Source organism: Bubalus kerabau, chromosome 5 (genome assembly GCF_029407905.1).
Source record: "Bubalus kerabau isolate K-KA32 ecotype Philippines breed swamp buffalo chromosome 5, PCC_UOA_SB_1v2, whole genome shotgun sequence".
In the NCBI taxonomy this organism is placed as follows: Eukaryota; Metazoa; Chordata; class Mammalia; order Artiodactyla; family Bovidae; genus Bubalus; species Bubalus kerabau.
In genome coordinates this window covers 110,521,804-110,541,760 of record NC_073628.1, presented here as the reverse complement: position 1 = coordinate 110,541,760, position 19,957 = coordinate 110,521,804, and the positions used below count along the sequence as shown (strand labels likewise).

Below are 19,957 nucleotides of genomic sequence, written 5' to 3'. Positions count from 1 at the left end.
CTTTCTTTTTTTTTTTTGATCACTGTATTTCTTAAAAAAAAAAAAAAACTCATTTCTTTTCTATATTCTCCATTGTATTTTCATTCAAATATAAAGAAATCTCATTTGCAAACTGATTTCTACAGTAAAAGCTGCCTATAATCTTTAATCAGACTATGAATTAAGAAATTAAAAGAAAATAAACTTCTAGTTGAGTTTGAGACTGTTTTGCTCTGCAAACAAAATGAATTATAAGTGGTATTAGCTACCAGTCACTCAGATCAAAGGGCATAATTTTAGTCTAGATAGCATTTAACCAATCTAAATACAAAATAAAAAACGCAGATTACAGTAAAATTTAGTTTACAAGCAAGTGTGAAGCTTGCCTCATATTACTGTGAATCTGGTCTTTTACAATTACTTGGGCATGTGTCTTAAAGGAAATCACCCTGTATTTGCCATCTATTGTCTTCTTATAATTTACCATCCATGTTATAAGTAACTAAATACAAGTCTGAGGTCAACAAACAGAAAGTCAGCTTGAAAACCAAATGAAGCACAATCAAGTGTACCTCAAGTTTCAAAAGCAGGAGCAATTCAGAACATGAAGGAGTATACAAAGGTGACAAGGTTGTTTAAAAATAATCCCTATGGCAGTTGCATTGATGGACCTAACTTTCTGCAAAGATTCCTTGCATTCAAATTAATTCCCTTTACCACACTTCATTTTTCGAACAGCATTTGAAAAATATGCAAAGATACTTTAATTCATTTTACTTTAGATCTATCCCAGGAAATTAAGAGCAATCTTAGTCCTTTAAAGTCTGCATCCCTTTTTAGTTAAATTACAGGCTAAGGTAAGACAATTTAGTGACTTGAACTTCCACTTTTGCTTTGACAGGCAAATTGCTGAAAATAATTAAATAAAAGAATACTCCAAATCCCCCCAGCAGGAAAACATTTCTATTCCACCTCCAGCTCTAACTTTTGATATCTGCGTTGACAGAAATGTCAATTATAGAACTAATAATAAAGTGTATTGAAAAATGTATGAAATGTCTAATCTATAAAAGAAACTATTACTTCCTACTCTGTGATTTCTGTAGCTTTTTTAATATGGGTGATGGCTAATAGATTTTCAAAAGACAAGCTGACATCTCAAACAGTGAAAACTTGTTAAGAACAGAAGTAAAAATTTTTAGGGAAAAATAGAAATCTGATGACTTGTTCTTATTCAAACCATATATAAGAATAAGAAATTGAAAATTTTATTTATGTTTTCATTTTTCAAGTGCAATTTCAGAAATGTCACTTCTGTTTTTCTAGTCTTTCTCAGTATGAAATCATCTTGAAGCAATGTAAAAGAAAACATATTAATTTATTCTGTAATTTTTGTGATAAATATATTTACTTTTATTTATTCCTTCATTTATTATTATTCATGCTATTTACTCAGAAGGCAAAAATCTCACTGAGAAGGTGGTACTTATTAAAGAGGAAGGAGAGACCCATTTGGCAATCCAGGAAACAAGGTGTCCTTCCAGGGGGAACAGCAAGTGCGACAGCCCAGAGGCAGATTATAGCAGTGTCTGTGAAGCACACAGAAAGTGAAGTACTACTAAAGAGCCTATTGATGAAAGTGAAAGAGGAGAGTGAAAAAGTTGGCTTAAAGCTCAACATCCAGAAAACTACGTTCACAGTATCCAGTCCCATCACTTCATGGAAAATAGATGGGCAAACAGTGGAAACAGTGGCTGACTTTATTTTGGGGGGCTCCAAAATCACTGCAGATGGTGTTTGCAGCCGTGAAATTAAAAGATGCTTACTCCTTGGAAGGAAAGTTATGACCAACCTAGACAGCATATTCAAAAGCAGAGATATTACTTTGTCAACAAAAGTACGTCTAGTCAAGGCTATGGTTTTTCCAGTAGTCATGTATGGATGTGAGAATTGAACTATAACGAAAGCTGAGCACTGAAGAATTGATGCCTTTGAACTGTGGTGTTTGAGAAGACTCCTGAGAGTCTTGGACTGCAAGGAAATCAAACTGGCCAATCCTAAAAGAGATTCTGGGTGTTCACTGGAAGGACTGATGTTGAAGCTGAAAAACTCCAATACTTTGGCCACCTGATGTGAAGAGCTGATTCATTTGAAAAGACCCTGATGCTGGGAAAGATTGAGGGCAGGAAGAGAAGGGGACGACAGAGGATGAGATGGTTGGATGGCATCACCGACTCAAGGGACATAAGTTTGTGTAGCCTCCTGGAGTTGGTGATGGACAGGGAGGCCTGGCGTGCTACAGTTCACAGGGTTGCAAAGATTCGGACACAACTGAGCAACTGAACTGAACTGAACTGTGAAGGAGAGCAAAGGACAAGGGTGGAATTTGTGGGGCTGAAAGTGACAGCAAATGAGGTCAGAAAGGTTAAAATCAGAAAGTAAAATCACATACGACCTTGTAAACCATGGTAAAGAACTTTGGCAAGCAAAATGAAAAGCCAATGGAGGATTTTTAGAAGAGAAGAAATGTAATCTGACAAATTTCAAAACGGTGACTATGGCTAGTGCAGAACCACAGACAAAGGGGGAGTGAACAAGGGTGGAATGCAGGAGACCCGTTAGGAGGTACTGCAATAATCCAGTCCAAGAAATGATAGTACCAGAGAGAGGGTAGATTCTGCATTCTGAGATTCAGAGCCCAGGAGCTGCCACTTGCTCACAGGGGAAGCCTACAGGGAAGATGAGCCTTCGGCCATTTACTCCACCTGGAACACGTTCTCTTCGTAGAACAGAAAAGAAGCAAAACCGCTGTACACGTGCAAGGCCTCGTGTCCAGCATATATCTGTGAATAGCTAGGACCCTCCCTAATCTGCCTGAGTGTGTGTGCAGCCTTGCATGTATACACAGCCTCCCAGACCACCAGTGATACACAGAACTAACAAGGCCCAGTCATTCCTTAAATCTCCTTTGGAAGGAGATTTCTTCTTTCCCAACCAGAATTACATCATTCTACATAAAACACTGGTCTTCACATTCTTTCGCCATTAAAAAAAAAATCACTATTGTTTCCAATAATGTTCCAGAGATTTGTGCTTTTTCTACATTTGCTCCAAATCGAGTGAGTCCCTTCCAGGGGTGAAAGCAAAGCTACCAGTTTTCACAGCTCGCCCCATCCTAGCAAAACCACCATGATAATAAGCCAGTGGTGGGAATGAGCAGAACAGGAGATGCCTCAAGTACTAAAACACCATTCACAGTTCTCACTCAAGGCTCAGTGGTTTTTCTTGAATAAATGCTTTCTCCATATTTTTATACAATTTGATCACCTTCTCAAGTCCTTCACTGCCCGTTTTTTGACCATTTTATTGATATTTATGACTGCTTTTTCATAAGCAGATTTGTCAAGCTTCTCACTCAAGCCATTCCTGCATTGAATACATTTTAAACATAATTTGCCTGAGCAACCAATTAAAAAATATCATAGAAAATATTTTTAAACATTGCTAAGTATGGAAACTGCCTGTATACTAAAATCACTATTTTCTTTTGACTGTTAACATGTCTTTGTTGAAGAGCTTACTCAGGTGGCCTTAAGTAGAAAAAGTCTCTAAGCAGAGTAAACAGCATTTGTAAAGACACAGGAAGCCTGCTAGGAAACTGCACCCTTAAGTGTTGGGTGGGTAACTATTTTTAGCTTTCCCTTCCCTGCTACAGATGAGCTCAAATCTCTTACACCCTAAAAATGCCCTTTTGTGGCCACATGCAACTCAATGTTTTAAAGTCCAGGCTCTTTCCTCTTCTTCTCTATTGACTTTCTTGAAAAAATAGTCTGAAAAGTATTTAAAACATCCCTTTCTCACCTCTAGTCATTCCTCAGTCCAGTATAAGAAGGCTTCTTTTCCAACTTTATTAAAATGACCTGCAGAGGTACCCAGTAGCCTCTCAGATTTACCGAATCCAATGAACAATCTTGTTCCTTATTATACTCAATCTCCTTGCTCCGTTTGTCAATACTGCAACACCATTTTCTCCTTTTGAATCTCCACTCCTTGGTCCATTACTACCTTGTTTTAGTTCTCCTCCTACTGTTCTGATCATTTCTTCTGCAGCTCTTTTAGTTGACTTTCTCTTCCTGCATCGACCCTGAAATGTTAGTGATCTCTCAAAACTCTACTGTTAACCCACCCCTCCCACATTTTCTCTCAAAGAAATTTCAGCCAGTTATCATTGCTTCACACTGATGACCCTCAAACCTTTATCTCCAATTTTTAAAACTTCTCTCACAATATAATACCATTTCTAATCACTGAAAAATAGCTGTACTTCAATGTTCCACAGTGAGTTCAAATCCATCACTATCTGAAACTGAATGTATCATACCCCAACCCCACACCCACTCTTCCCAGGTATTCCTATCTTGTTTGCTGGCATCAACATCATCCAGTCACTAACCTAGAAACCTAGATTTAATCTATGATTCTGTCCCTTCCCTTCTCTTTTTTCTGCTGCCCATGACATCCAATTCAGCTATAAGCCTCGTTGCTTTTACCACCGGAATATTCTCACATCTCTTCTGCCCCTCGTTCCTTATATGCTGAGGCAGCCACTTTGACACACCTGCGCAGAACGAACTTTGTCAAAAGGGCTGCATCAAAAATGAATTTGGAGCGCAAGTCAGCTCTCTTGCTAAGACTAGAAAATGATGGCCTTCGAATATTTCGTACAGTACTTTCAGATCCTGCCAGTGAATGTCTCCAAACATTTTGCTGATTAATAACAAGTCAAAATTGGGATCATTTAGTTTGCCATTTACTTCTAAATATATCAGTTTTCTAATTATGTTATTTTCCATAAGTAAATGGCTCTTCCCTTACACTGCACATCTACACAACTTTCAAACCTCATGAGCCCTAAATTTTCACTGGATCAAAAAATACCCTCCCAAGACTTGAATGGCATGGAGTAATAATATGTCAGACAAAATGCATGGTAAGTCTATTAAATAGCAACTACACTGTATACCACAAAGCAGATGAATACTATGGAAGTGATATTCTGTGACTCCAAGGCTAAGATATAAAAGGCATTGCAACCTCCACCTTAGTTCCCTGGACTGCTGTCCGGGGAGAGCTCACCATTGTACCACACAGACACCCAAGCAGCACTAGTGGGAGGCCTATGTGGAGAGAAAGTGAAGTATCTTGGCCAATTGCCAGCATCATTTTGGCAGCTATGATGAATCAGCCCCCTGGAAGCTTCCTCAAGCTTTCAGCCCCATCAATGTCACCTTCAAATAACTAAATCCCCCAAATAATATCTGACTCTCCATAATAAACATGAAGCCACAACTGATCAGACAAGCATAATTCATGACTCACAGAAACCATGAGATAATAAATGTTTTCTGAGTGAAAAAACAAACAGAACTCTACTTCCAACTACATGTAAAAATTTAAATGGTTCACAGACACATCATTAATGAAAAAAAAAATAAAAAAAAAACCTGACAGGGAATTCCCTGGCAGTTCAGTGGTTAGGACTCTGCACTTCTACTGTGGGCAGTCCAGGTTCAATCCCTAGTCAGAGAACTAAGGTCCCACAAGACACAGGGCACAGCAAAAAAAAAAAAGAAGAAAGAAATTGACAAATTCAACTCCACAAAAATTAATCTTTCGTTTCTCAAAAGACATTGTTCAGAAAGTGAAAAGGCAAACTACAGAGTGGAAGAAAATATCTGTAAAACACATCCAATAAAGGACCTTGTATGTGTTAAATCGCTTCAGTCGTGTCCAACTCTTGGCGACCCAATGGACTATACAGCCTGCCAGGCTCTTCTGTCCATAGGGATTTTCCAGTCAAAAATACTGGAGTAGGTTGGCATTTCCTCCTCCAGGTAAAGGACCTTTACCAGTGTATTTAAAGAAAGCTTAAAAATCAACAAGAAGACAAATAACCCAATATTAGAAAGGGCAGCAGATTTGAATAGAGTCTTGACAAGAAGGATAAACAGATGGCAAAGATGATATAAAGAAACTTTCTTTTAATAAACCCTATCCTATAAGCAGATAATATAAAGGTTAAAAGTAAAGATCCATCATTTAGCTCTAGTTTCTATAAAAAGTACTCAGCACAGAGCCAAATGAAGTATGACTCTCATGAGGTTGGTTAGCAACTTTCAGCAGGATTCATGCAGTAAACAAAGCAGATAACTGCTAGTGTTTCAAAAAAGTGAATGGTAAGTGATAAGGCAACAACAATAAACAAATCAAAACTGAATTATGTCAAATGAGGAGTAGGACATGACATTAACCACTGAAATTCTAAAAATGCTTAGGAGAATTTGAAACTTCTCATTAAACACTTCAAACATGCAAGACAGCAAAGTTAAGCTATCAAATATAAATAATTGTGTAAGTTGCACTTAGGAGTACACAACCAAGGAACTAAAGGGACCAAATTCTCTTCTGCATCTAGTAGAATCTAGTCTAAAAGTAGCAGAGACTATGAAGAAACACCACTCCTCCCCCTACCACTTAGAGAGAGATGCATGCACGCACACACACACACATCTGTGAGGATACAAGTAAAGCAGCTATGTAAAGAGAAGAAACTGAGTAAGTTTCATTTCTTACCCTCTTCTGCTTCATCCTCCTGGGGTGACAATGGACCCCCTCCACTAGTAGGAGTGACTGGATCCTCCTTCTCAGACTCTCGCTGTAGACTCACCACCTCATATATTGCATCCCCAGCATTGGTATGGCCTTTTCCCTCAGACTGAGAAAGATATAAAAATGTGTTTAAACATTAGAAATTTGAAGGAAACACTGAAAGATGGTGTATTTCAATGGTCATTAAAAAGAGCTAAAATGAAGAAGAGCAGCAGGTCATGTTTGATCTACAGCATGTCTGAAGTTGAGAAAAACCTTTCAAGTGCAATGTTCACATTACTTTCTAAATGTATGGTTCTTTTAGTATTATTTTAACCAATACAATAAAACCTATTAACCATTGGGAAAAAAATCTCAATTTCTTTTATCAGGAAAACCTAAGACACCACAGATTCCAGGGCAGACAGATAAGCAAGTGATGCTGGATTCTTAGGATTGACTACCTTGCTCTGAGATAAAGAGATACCAGCTATATCCATCAACTAATTCATGAAAGTAGGTAGTTTTCATCTTACAAATGGCTTACATTCTAAATGGCCTTTTTTTAAGGAGGAAAATTTCCAAGGCAATCATTAATTAACCAACTTAGCATGGCCTACAAAGTCTTAGATAAACTGAACCTTGCCTCTCTCATGAGCCTCATCTCATATTCAAAGACTGTTACAATACTATTCTTCAGCCACTCTGGCCTTGTTTCAGTTCTGAGAACTTTTTCTTCTTTCACCCGCCCAACGCCTTGGGATATCTTTTTCTCTCTGACGATACAGCTTTTCCTCCTACTCTTTGCTAACTACCATCAATATTGGATCCTTATTTCTTAATGTTACTTCTGTTGATGTTGTTCACTGGCTTTGTCGTGTCCAACTATTTGTGACCCCATGCACTGCTGCATGCCAGGCTTCCCTGTCCTTCACCATCTCCCAAAATTTGCTCAAACTCATGTCCATTGAGTTAGTGATGCCATCCAACCGTCTCCTCCTCTGTCACCTCCTTCTCCTCCTGCCCTCAATGTTACTTCTACAGAGAATCTACATTCCCATGTATTTGGTTCTCATCACAACTTTTCCTTCTCCCTCAATGCATTTACTATAACTACACATTATATTTTTATTATATTTGTTTAATGGCTATCTCATCCACAACAGAGGAAGTATTATATGGGCAGAGATCATGTTGACTTTCAATCAGAAACAATATGGTACCTGACACATAGTAAGTATTCAAAAATATCTGTGGAATCAATGATTAGACTAATGGTAAAACATGAATTTTAAAGTCAAATAGACCTGAGTCTGAATTCAAATTTCACTACAAGTTAAGAGTGTGGTCTTGGACAAAATACTTTGCTGAGGCACATTACCTCTTATCAATAAAACCAAAATAAACCATCTCATTTATTAAGGAGATTAAATATAATAATACTTAGAACATGAAATTAGAATGACGGGAATAAATTTTTATTACTATTATTATCTCAGTTTTTACACCATTTTACTACACTCTAAAGAACACAAAATAAGAATAGTATAGGCACATATAGAGGTATAATTATCTCAAATATCTACCTGTACTGTAATTCATTTAAATTACAAAAACATAACTACTTTAATTATTCATTCTTTTCAAGAATTTCTTCTGAACAATAAATCAAATTTCAGGCCCATTTTCAAGCCATTTAGCAAATAATAAAAGGTAAAAATGTCCACTGCATTAAACATGGGAAAAAAAGAAGACAGCCATGAAAAATTACATGGTTAGGTTTAAATCAAACTTTTTTTTTTTGTAATTCTACTATATTCAGGAAACAAAGATCTCAATCCCTAAAGCAACAACTAACTAGTTATATAAAGAAATACAATAAAAATGAAATACTAGAAAACAAGATGGCAGAGAAGTAGGTAGACATGGAGTATATCTCTCTCCATGGATACGTCAGGAATACACCTTCAGACACAGAAGTGCATGCAGACCACCAGCTGAGAGCAGACAGGAGTAGCTGAGCAGCGGAGAAGAATATGTAGAATCACGCAAAACTCGGGAGGATGGAAGAACTAGGAAGAAAAACAGGAGTGTTACAAGGACTGGACCTGCCCTTGGTGGGTGGGGGAAGTGAAGCAGCGGTCCGATCTCCACATCAAGGCAATTGCCTGAGTCAGAGGAGAAACATTTAAGGCTGAGAGTGAAATAGCTGATCTGTGGCAGCCTAAATGGAATGAGAATTAGACAGTTCTTGCTGCAGCCATACATACCCCAGACAAGGATGCAGGTCCCCTAGAAGGGGCAGCAGCTGGGAGCTGGAGCTTAGGGATTGTGGAGCAATCACAGGGCAGGGCTGCTCTTGACTGGAGAGATGGACCAAGGGGATGTGAGGGAGGAGACTGTGGTGGGAAATGCCTGTGGAGAAAAGCCAGGAAGCCATGGAAGCAAGGCCATACTGCTGAGTCAAGCATAGGGCATGGAGTCATCACCATAGCCTCTCTCTCCCCATAGGCCAGCATCAGCAGCAGAACAGTACAGAGCCTGGCCCATCAAGTGCCTGACACACCAAACTACAGGGTAGGAGCCCAGCCAGGAGGGACTCTCTATATGCTTGACAAACTGAACAACAGAAAAGGACCCCAGGCACAGGAGCCCTCTAAGTGCCTGAATGGGTGGAACTACGGAGAAACACTAGCCAAAGAGGCCTTCTGATCACCAGCTACCAGAGGCTCCAAAAAAGACACTGATAGGGCCATAACTCCTGCGGCTGAGGCAGTCCATGTCCCTGCGCACTTGGCGCCACCAGGGTCCCCATGACCCAAACAGCCATGCCACCTTCACCCTCAACCCTCACTGGGACACAGCTGCCACAGGCAAAAAAAAAAAGTCTTGCATCTATGCATGCGGGGGGTCTTCTGCTGTGTCCAACTCTTTGCGACCCTGTAGACTATGGCCTGCCAGGCTTCTCTGTCAGGGGGGTTCTCCAGGCAAGAATACTGTAGTGTATTGGCCAATACTGATAGCCATACCCTTCTAGAGAACTGTATTTCCTGCTGCCCTAGCCATCAACTACCCTGATTCTGATCCTAAACAATGGAGCTGGAGAAATCAACTTTCCTGTCATCAAATTACACTACAAAGCTACAGTCATCAAGACAGTATGGTACTGGCACAAAAACAGAAATATAGACCAATGGAACAGGATAGAAAGCCCAGAAATAAACCCACACACCTATGGGTACCTTATTTTTGACAAAGGAGGCAAGAATATACAATGGGGCAAAGACAGCCTCTTCAATAAATGGTGCTGGGAAAACTGGACAGCTACATGTAAAAGAACGAAATTAGACCACTTCCTAACACCATACACAAAGATAAACTAGAAATGGATTAAAGACCTAAATGTGAGACAAGAAACTACAAAACTCTTAGAAGAAAACATAGGGAGAATACTCAATGACATAAATCAAAGCAAGATCCTATATGACCCACCTCCTAGAGTAACGGAAATAAAAACAAAAGTAAACAAGTGGGACCTGATTAAACTTAAAAACTTTTACATAGCAAAGGAAACTGTAAGCAAGGTTAAAAGACAACATTCAGAATGGAAGAAAATAATAACAAATGAAATAATGACAGGGGATTAATTCTCAAAATACACAAGCAGCTTATACAATTCAATACCAGAAAAACAAACAACCCAATTAAAAAGTGGGAAAAAGACCTAAACAGACATTTCTCTAAAGAAGAAATGCGACCTTTGTTAGCCATCTGCCAACAAACACACGAAAAGATGCTCAACATTGCTCATTATGAGAGAAATGCAAATCAAAACTACAATGAGGTATCACCTCACACTGGTCAGAATGGCCATCATCAAAAAGTGTACAAATAATAAATGCTGGAGTGTGTGTGCAGAAAAGGGAATGCTCTTGCACTGTTGGTGGGAATGTAAATAGATAACAGCCACTATGGAAGACTGTATAGAGATTCCTTAAAAAACTAGGACTAAAACCACCATACAATCCAGCAATCCCACTCCCAGGCATAAACCCTGAGGAAATCAAAATTGAAAAAGGCACATGTATCTCATTGCTCATTGCAGCACTATTTACAATAGCTAGAACATGGAAGCAACCTAGATGTCCATCAACAGATGAATGGATAAAGAAGTTGTGGTACATATACACAATGGAATACTAACCAGCCATAAAAAGGAACTCATGTGAGTCAGTTCTAACAGGTGGATAAACCTAGAGCCTATTATAGAGTGAAGTGAGTCAGAAAGAGAAAGATAAATATCATATACTAACACATATATATACAGAAACTAGAAAAATGGCACCAAAGAATTTATTTGCAGGGCAGCAATGAAGAAACAGATATAGAGAACAGATTTATGGACATGGGGAGAGGGGTGGAGAGGGTGAGATGTAGGGAAAGAGTAACATAGAAACTTACATTACTATATATAAAATAGATAGCCAAGGGGAATTTTCTGTATGTTTCAAGAAACTCAAACAGGGGCTCAGTATCAACCTAGAGGGGTGGGATGGGGAGGAAGATGGGAGGGAGGTTCAAAAGGGAGAGGATATATGTATACCTATAGCTGATTTATGTTGAGGTTTGACAGGAAACAACAAAATTCTGTAAAGCAATTATCCTTCAGTTAAAAAATAAATTAATTACAAGAAAAAGAAAACAGTAATCAAACATTCAAATAATCTGAAAGATGGCAGCAAAGGAAAAACAAAGAAATGTATAAAAAGAAACAAGCACAGAATAAATATTAAAATGGTAAACTTATATGTAAACATATCAATAGTTATGCTAAATATAAATTGCCTAAATGTAACAATTGAAAAACATAATTCTCAGGTTATGTTGAAAACAAGACACAATTATAATCTGTCTACCAAAAAACCCACTTTTAATACAGTGACATAGGAAAGTTGAAAGTAAAATGAGGTTAGAAGATATACCATGAAAACACCTATCAAAAGAAAGCTGGAGAGACTATATGAATAAAAGACAAAGTTGACTACCAAGCAAGAAAAAACAAATCACTAGGTATAAAGGATACTGCTGCTGCTGTTGCTAAGTCGCTTCAGTCGTGTCCAACTCTGTGCGACCCCAGAGACAGCAGCCCACCAGACTCCCCCGTCCCTGGATTCTCCAGGCAAGAACACTGGAGTGGGTTGCCATTTCCTTCTCCAATGCATGAAAGTGAAAAGTCAAAGTGAAGTCACTCAGTCGTGTCTGACTCTTCGCGACCCCATGGACTGCAGCCTACCAGGCTCCTCCGCCCATGGGATTTTCCAGGCAAGAGTACTGGAGTGGGGTGCCATTGCCTTCTCCCATAAAGGACACTACACTAGGTTAAAAAGATCTAGTCAACAAGAACATATAAGAATCTTATAAACGTATGTAGCTAACAACAGGCTCTCAAATATATGAAGAAAAAAATTCACAGAAATGAAGAGATGGACAAATCCACATTTACAATTGGAAACATCAACACTCCTCTCACAGAAATGAAAAGAAGTATATGAAAATTTAGCAATGTTTAGAAGAACTGTACATCATCAACAATAGGATCTGATATGATACATCACTCCATTCAATAACAGAAGAATACACATTCTTTTCAAATGCACATGGAACATTCACCAAAACAAACCATGTCCTGGTTATAAAACAAACTTTAGAAATCTTTTTAGACTTAACTAAATAATGTTTAGTGACCATCATATAATTAAACTGAAAATCAACACCAGAAATATGTCTGGAAAATCCCCAGATACTTGGAAATAACACACTTCTAAACACTCCATGACCTCGGACGTGGGGTAACTCCTCTTGGCCACCGCCCTTCGGGCATGGGGTCCTTCTGGATGCCAACATCCACTGGATCATGGAAAAAGCTAGAGAGCTCCAGAAAAACATCTATTTCTGCTTTATTGACTATGCCAAAGCCTTTGACTGTGTGGATCACAATAAACTGTGGAAAATTCTTCAAGAGATGGGAATACCAGACCACCTGAACTGTCTCTTGAGAAATCTGTATGCAGGTCAGGAAGCAACAGTTAGAAATGGACATGGATCAACAGACTGGATCCAAATAGGAAAAGGAGTATGGCAAGGCTGTATATTGTCAACCTGCTTATTTAACTTATATGCAGAGTACATCATGAGAAACGCTGGGCTGGACGAAGCACAAGCTGGAATCAAGATTGCCGGGAGAAATATCAATAACCTCAGATATGCAGATGACACCACCCTTATGGCAGAAAGTGAAGAGGAACTAAAAAGCCTCTTGATGAAAGTGAAAGAGAGAGTGAAAAAGTTGGCTTAAAGCTCAACATTCAGAAAACAAAGATCATGGCATCCGGTCCCACCACTTCATGGGAAATAGATGGGGAAACAGTGGAAACAGTGTCAGACTTTATTTTTCGGGGCTCCAAAATCACTACAGATGGTGACTGCAGCCATGAAATTAAAAGACGCTTACTCCTTGGAAGAAAAGTTATGACCAACCTAGATAGCATATTCAAAAGTAAAGACATTACTTTACCAACAAAGGTCCGTCTAGTCAAGGCTATGGTTTTTCCTGTGGTCATGTATGGATGTGAGAGTTGGACTGTGAAGAAGGCTGAGCGCCGAAGAATTGATGCTTTTGAAGTGTGGTGTTGGAGAAGACTCTTGAGAGTCCCTTGGACTGCAAGGAGATCCAACCAGTCCATTCTGAAGGAGATCAGCCCTGGGTGTTCTTTGGAAGGAATGACGCTAAAGCTGAAACTCCAGTACTTTGGCCACCTCATGTGAAGAGCTGACTCATTGGAAAAGACTCTGATGCTGGGAGGGATTGGGGGCAGGAGGAGAAGGGGATGACAGAGGATGAGATGGCTGGATGGCATCACTGACTCGATGGACGTGAGTCTCAGTGAACTCCGGGAGGTGGTGATGGACAGGGAGGCCTGGCGTGCTGCAATTCATGGTGTTGCAAAGAGTGGGACACGACTGAGCAACTGAACTGAACTGAAACACTCCATGGATCAAAGAGGAAAACTCAAAGTAGAAAATATTTTGAACTGAACAAAAATGAAAATACAACAAGTGAAAATTAGTGGGATACATCTAGGATTTAGAGATATAAATATATGTATTTCAAATGAGCCATCCAGAAATCAATAATCTAAACACGCACCTTAAGAAATGAGGAAAAGAAGTGCAAAATAAAGCAAACAGAAATAAAATAATAATAATAAAGATAACAGCACAAATCAATAAAACTGAGGACACAAAAAATTTTAAATCAATGAAGCCAAAAGGTAGTTTCTTTACAAAGATCAATAAATTGATAAACCTCTAGCTAAATTCATAAAACAAAAAAGAAAGAAGATACAAATTATCAATACCAGGAACAAAAGCATGGGTATCACTATATATTTCATGAAATCAAATGGATAATAAATATAGCAAAGAATCCTATGCATATTAACTGTACAACTTAGAAAAATGCACCAAATTTAAGCTGTACATGATAATAATTTGATACACTCTATATATTGCAAAATAGCTACCACAATAACATCCTTCACATGACATAGTCTTAGTAATTTATTAACAGATTGTATTCTTTCAGTAGTATAGTTGATTTATATGTTTCACATATACAGCAAAGTGATTCAGTTTTATGCACATATGAGTATATATACATGTATATATGTGATATATACAAGTATACATATTCTTTTTCAGATTCTTTCCATTGTAGGTTATTACAAAATATTGAATATAGTTCCCCGTGCTATACAGTGAAGTGAAGTGAAAGTCACTCAGTTGTGTCCAACTCTTTGCAACCCCATGGACTATACAGTCCATGGAATTCTCCAGGCCAGAATACTGGAGTGGGTAGCCTTTCCCTTCTCCAGGGGATTTTCCAACCCAGGGATCAAATCCAGGTCTCTTGCATTGTAGGCAGATTCTTTACCAGCTGAGCCACAAGGAAAGCCTGTGCTATATAGTAATTCTTTGCTTTTTATCTAGTTTATATGTACTAGCATCAGCTAATCACAAATTCCCAACTGATCCCTCCCCTAACTGATCATATTTAAATAGGTTTAAATCAACATGCATCTTCAAAAGGGAAACTTCCTCTTATGCTTTTTAACTCTAGTAACTGATAAAAGGCTTTACCTCCATGTGAAAAGAATGTTAAGGCACCTGAAAGCAAAGAAGAGATCTGGGAGGAGGGCAAAAAATAGTTATTTTAACATTAAACCTGTTTTTAGCCCAGAGCCCAAAACAAGCCTAAAGGAGGCCTGAGCTAGGACAAGATTTAAGAAAGTGCAGCTACTTCCACCTCCAGCCTGGATCATGCTCTCCTAGAGAATAAAGAAGAGATGGCTCCCTTCCTTTTAATAAGGGTCAAGCCACAGGAGCTTCTGAGAGCTATGATGAACTCTTGTCATGCCCTAAAATCTACCCTTTTCTTCAGGCAAGCCTCCTCCCTCTAAACGATGTCAACTAAAAACACAAAACAGGATGGTGGCCTCTGGAGAACAGCTTATCAAGAAAGAAGCTTTTCCTCTCTCCTTAACAGTGATCTCCAGTCTTATCTCTTGAATATTATGACTCTGCTTCTCATTTCTCTATAACTTCCCCTTGTAGGCCAGCAAAATTTACCACCCCAAAATGTCTCTTTGGAATTTAGATTATTTAGAGTTGGAACCAATCAAGGCCCAAAAGACTCAGGAAAAAGCTTTGACCTTCCCCCTCACTGCCTAAACTTAGATAGCAGGCCTGTTCCTGGAACACAGCTACAACAACCTGCAAAGGATATGGGCTAGGTGTGATGGGGAAACTCAGTAGGGCCTAGATTTCAGAGTCCCCTCTATCCCACTGTCACTGCGTAGCCCAGCAAACATCTGTTTACCAAACATTTGCTTTCCTAGATCCATATGAACTACATCTTTTTCCAAAAACACTCCGCCCAACATGCTCTTTTGTCTTCAACTGAAGATGGTATTTAAGTTGAGGGATTTGGCCATTTTGGTGAATTACTCAGTTTTCCTGGGTCTCTCCAATGTATATGCTGTGTGCTAAGTTGCTTAGTCATGTCCGACTCTTTGTAACCCTATAGACTGTAGCCCACCAGGCTCCTCTGTCCATGGGATTCTCCAAGCAAGAATACTGAGGTGGGTTGCAATGCCCTCCTCCAGAGGATCTTTACAGTGCAGGGATCAAACCCACATCTTTTATGTCTCCTGCATTGGCAGGCAAATTCTTTACCACTAACAACACCTGGGAAGCCCTGATGTACATGTGCTATTAAACTTTTTATTTTCTTCCTTTAATCTATCTCATGTCACTTTAATTCTTATCAAGAATTACCATCTAGTCAAAAAAATGGTTTTTCCAGTAGTCAAGTATGGATGTGAGAGTTGGACTATAAAGAAAGCTGAGCGCCAAAGAATTGATGCTTTTGAACTGTGATATTGGAAAAGACTCTTGAGAGTCCCTTGGACTGCAAGGAGATCAAACCAGTCAATCCTAAAGGAAAGCAGACCAGAATATTCATTGAAAAGACTGATGCTGAAGTTGAAGCTCCAATACTTTGGTCACCTGATTCAAAGAGCTGACTCACTGGAAAAGATCCTGATGCTGGGAAAGACTGAAGGCAGGAGGAGAAGGGGATGACAGAGGATGAGCATCACCGACTCAATGGACATGAGTGTGAGCAAGCTTCAGGAGATGCCAAAGGACAGGGAAGACTGGAGTGGCTTCAGTCCATGGGGTCTCAAAGAGTCAGACATGACTGAGGGACTGAGCAACAACAAAGCAGAATCATAGGAGATGGTTCTTGGACATGAGTCCATCTTCTCCCCAGTTGCCAGTCTTCTTATTAAAGCAATATTTCCTTTCCCAACAATGAGTATTGGCTACTGAGAGGCAAGCAGCTAAACATGAGTTCATTAACAAGCATAAGGATTACTATTTTGAGCTAAGTGCGATCAAAACTCAGCAGATTCTTGAAAGCTCTTCTACCTCTCCCTCAATTGCCTAAATTTACATAAGAAAGGGAGAAAGCTGCTAAGAGGGATATCCTTTTATTTAAGAAACTTATCTTCATAACAGGACTACCTGTTGTTTTTTTTTTTTTAATTCCCCAAATATCTCCTCCCACTTCCTGTGAATGACCTTCCTCCTCTTTGCATTCCCAGATCCCTCCCCTTTCCCTGGCTCAGGATGGAATACAAGCTTCAATTACCAGCTGCCTTTTGAGTCTTCATATCTTTCTAGGGCTCCCACAAGCACATAATTAAATTTTCCTCCTATTAATCCGTCTTATATTTATTTACGTAGTAGACCAGCCAAAGAACGTAAAAGGGAAGAAGAGAAATTTTGTCCACCCTTAAAATATTCCTTCTCTACTGTGATCACAGAACGTGACTCACAAAGATCCTCAAAGGGGCTTCTTTTAACCACCACTTTCTTTCATTCTACTGCTATGGTCCCTCCCTTTTCTAAACCCCACAGAATTCTGTACATTATTTTTATCTAGTATTTATCACAACGCTCCAAGTAAAATGGCAATTTTTATACATTTCCTTATTAATAGGAGGTGACACAAAGTTCCTTTGGGGATAAGGTTGTTATTTGAAATATCTTATTCTCACTGTGCCACTAGAATAGATATTATAAATTAACTTTGAATTAACTTGACTACAACAGTCATGAAATTATTTGTACTAAAAATTCACTAATCCAAATGTCACAGAATTTTAGAAAAAAATTCAGTAATACTACTAACCCACATTATTAGTTTATAATAAGAAAACCAAGGCTTCCAGACATAAAGGGACACCCAATAGGTTTATTTTTTTTAACTATTTACTGAGAAAAAGCTTTATCTGTCACACTTATTTCATATAAAAATTCAAAACATTTCATGTACTAAATCCAACATATATGATATACACTACATCTCTATACCAGAATAAGTGACCCCTTCTCAATCAAATGTAAATTTCACTATGTCATTTAAGGTCAGATGCTCCAAAAACTAAACATAACTTAATTTGTTATTATTATTAAGAGTTTAAAAATCTCCATAATAATCAGCAACCCTTTTCCAGAAAATTTGTTCATCATAATAATCAGATGTGCTTACAGAAATCTCAATTTAAATTATTTGCTGCTGCTGCTGCTAAGTCACTTCAGTCATGTCTGACTCTTCGCGACCCCATAGACTGCAGCCCACCAGGCTCCTCCGTCCATGGGATTTTCCAGGCAAGAGCACTGGAGTGGGGTGCTATCGCCTTCTCCGTTAAATTACTTAAACCTTACTAATTCTACAACATATGTTTTGTATTTCAAGAAATGTCAAGCTACATTAAAGTATGTTGTACTGGCCTCAAAATGTTTTGCATTTCCTGAATTAACCTAATGTAAATAACATTTCTTAAGATTACCTTTAAAATGAATACAAATATCTCTTTCTTCGTAACACAGTTTTTTGTCTATAATTGCCTCCGATTGCTCTTTATAGTTTACCATAAATCTACAAATGAAGCAAGGATTTAAGAACCACCTCCTACATGTTTTCAGTGCTGCTGACTCAGCTGACCCCTTGAGAACCGAGCTCTATTTTACAATAACTTCACCTAATCAGCTATTTTTCTTGAAACTATCTTATTTATATATATTTCTAACTTATGAAATAAAAGATTACTGAATTCACTGAAGTGCTGCTTTTTCCAAGCTCCTATCTCCATATGCTTTCACACTTTTATCCCTAATATAACTTAACTGTTATCAATTTTTACGAAATTTTGGTACCAGCGCAAAGTAGAAAATACTTTTAAGAAGGACAACACAGCTAAGAATGTTGCACACCATTACTGGCAACAAATCAATTATCTCCGAACAGAGAAAATAATTTCATTTCAACATTTCAAACAACTAGTATTTTAAGAGCAATAACATAGTCTTAAGTGCAAGAATATTATCTATACCTTAAGAAAATATATTTGACTATGAAATAAGCAAAATTTCCTTATTTAAATATCAATTAGGTTGCTAGTTCACCATCAGACCCTTGTCACATTATTCTCCAAGTGAGAAGCCTTTTGTTTTTATTAAATTTTCAACACACTAAAAGAAATATAAATCTTTAGATAAAAGGATCATTTATTCCTCACTAATAGGCCACTTGATAACATGGCCTCGGTAATGTGTGATTTCTTAAACTCCACACAAATGAAAGACAAGGGACAGGTACTAGTACTTAATGAAATGAACCCAAGTCACGGTGCTTACCAGCTTTGCTTCACAACTGGCTTATTACTTTTTAAATGCATTGCAAAAGAGTCAGTCAGTCAGTTCAGTCGCACAGTTGTGTCCGACTCTTTGCGACCCCATGAATCGCAGCACGCCAGGCCTCTCTGTCCATCACCAACTCCCGGAGTTCACTCAGACTCACATCCATCGAGTCAGTGATGCCATCCAGCCATCTCATCCTCCGTCGTCCCCTTCTCCTCCTGCCCCCAATCCCTCCCAGCATCAGAGTCTTTTCCAATGAGTCAACTCTTCGCATGAGGTGGCCAAAGTACTGGAGTTTCAGCTTTAGCGTCATTCCTTCCAAAGAAATCCCAGGGCCGATCCCCTTCAGAATGGACTGGTTGGATCTCCTTGCAGTCCAAGGGACTCTCAAGAGTCTTCTCCAACACCACAGTTCAAAAGCATCAATTCTTCGGTGCTCAGCCTTCTTCACAGTCCAACTCTCACATCCATACATGACCACAGGAAAAACCATAGCCTTGACTAGATGGACCTTTGTTGGCAAAGTAATGTCTCTGCTTTTGAATATGCTATCTAGGTTGGTCATAACTTTCCTTCCAAGGAGTAAGTGTCTTTTAATTTCATGGCTGCAGTCACCATCTGCACTGATTTTGAAGCCCAAAAAAATAAAAATAAAGTCTGACACTGTTTCCACTATTTCCCATGAAGTGATGGGACTGGATGCCATGATCTTCGTTTTCTGAATGTTGAGCTTTAAGCCAACTTTTTCACTCTCCTCTTTCACTTTCATCAAGAGGCTTTTTAGTTCCTCTTCACTTTCTGCCATAAGGGTGGTGTCATCTGCATATCTGAGGTTATTGGTATTTCTTCCAGCAATCTTGATTCCAGCTTGTGCTTCTTCCAGTCCAGCATTTCTCATGATGTACTCTGCATATAAGTTAAATAAGCAGGGTGACAATATACAGCCTTGCCGTACTCCTTTTCCTATCTGGAACCAGTCTGTTGTTCCATGTCCAGAAAAAGA

The 19,957-nt window shown here is 38.7% G+C and overlaps 1 protein-coding gene across 5 annotated transcripts in view; it reads right to left on the bottom strand.

Moving 5' to 3' along the window:
• The window catches only part of RABGAP1L (RAB GTPase activating protein 1 like), a 742,566-nt gene that overhangs the window by 559,750 nt on the left and 162,859 nt on the right, over positions 1-19,957 (bottom strand). For all 5 annotated transcript variants that reach the window (XM_055582719.1, XM_055582720.1, XM_055582718.1 and 2 more), the window contains exon 11: positions 6,613-6,754. In XM_055582719.1, the coding sequence (XP_055438694.1) occupies positions 6,613-6,754 (142 nt within the window). The remainder of the gene's footprint in view (positions 1-6,612; positions 6,755-19,957) is intronic.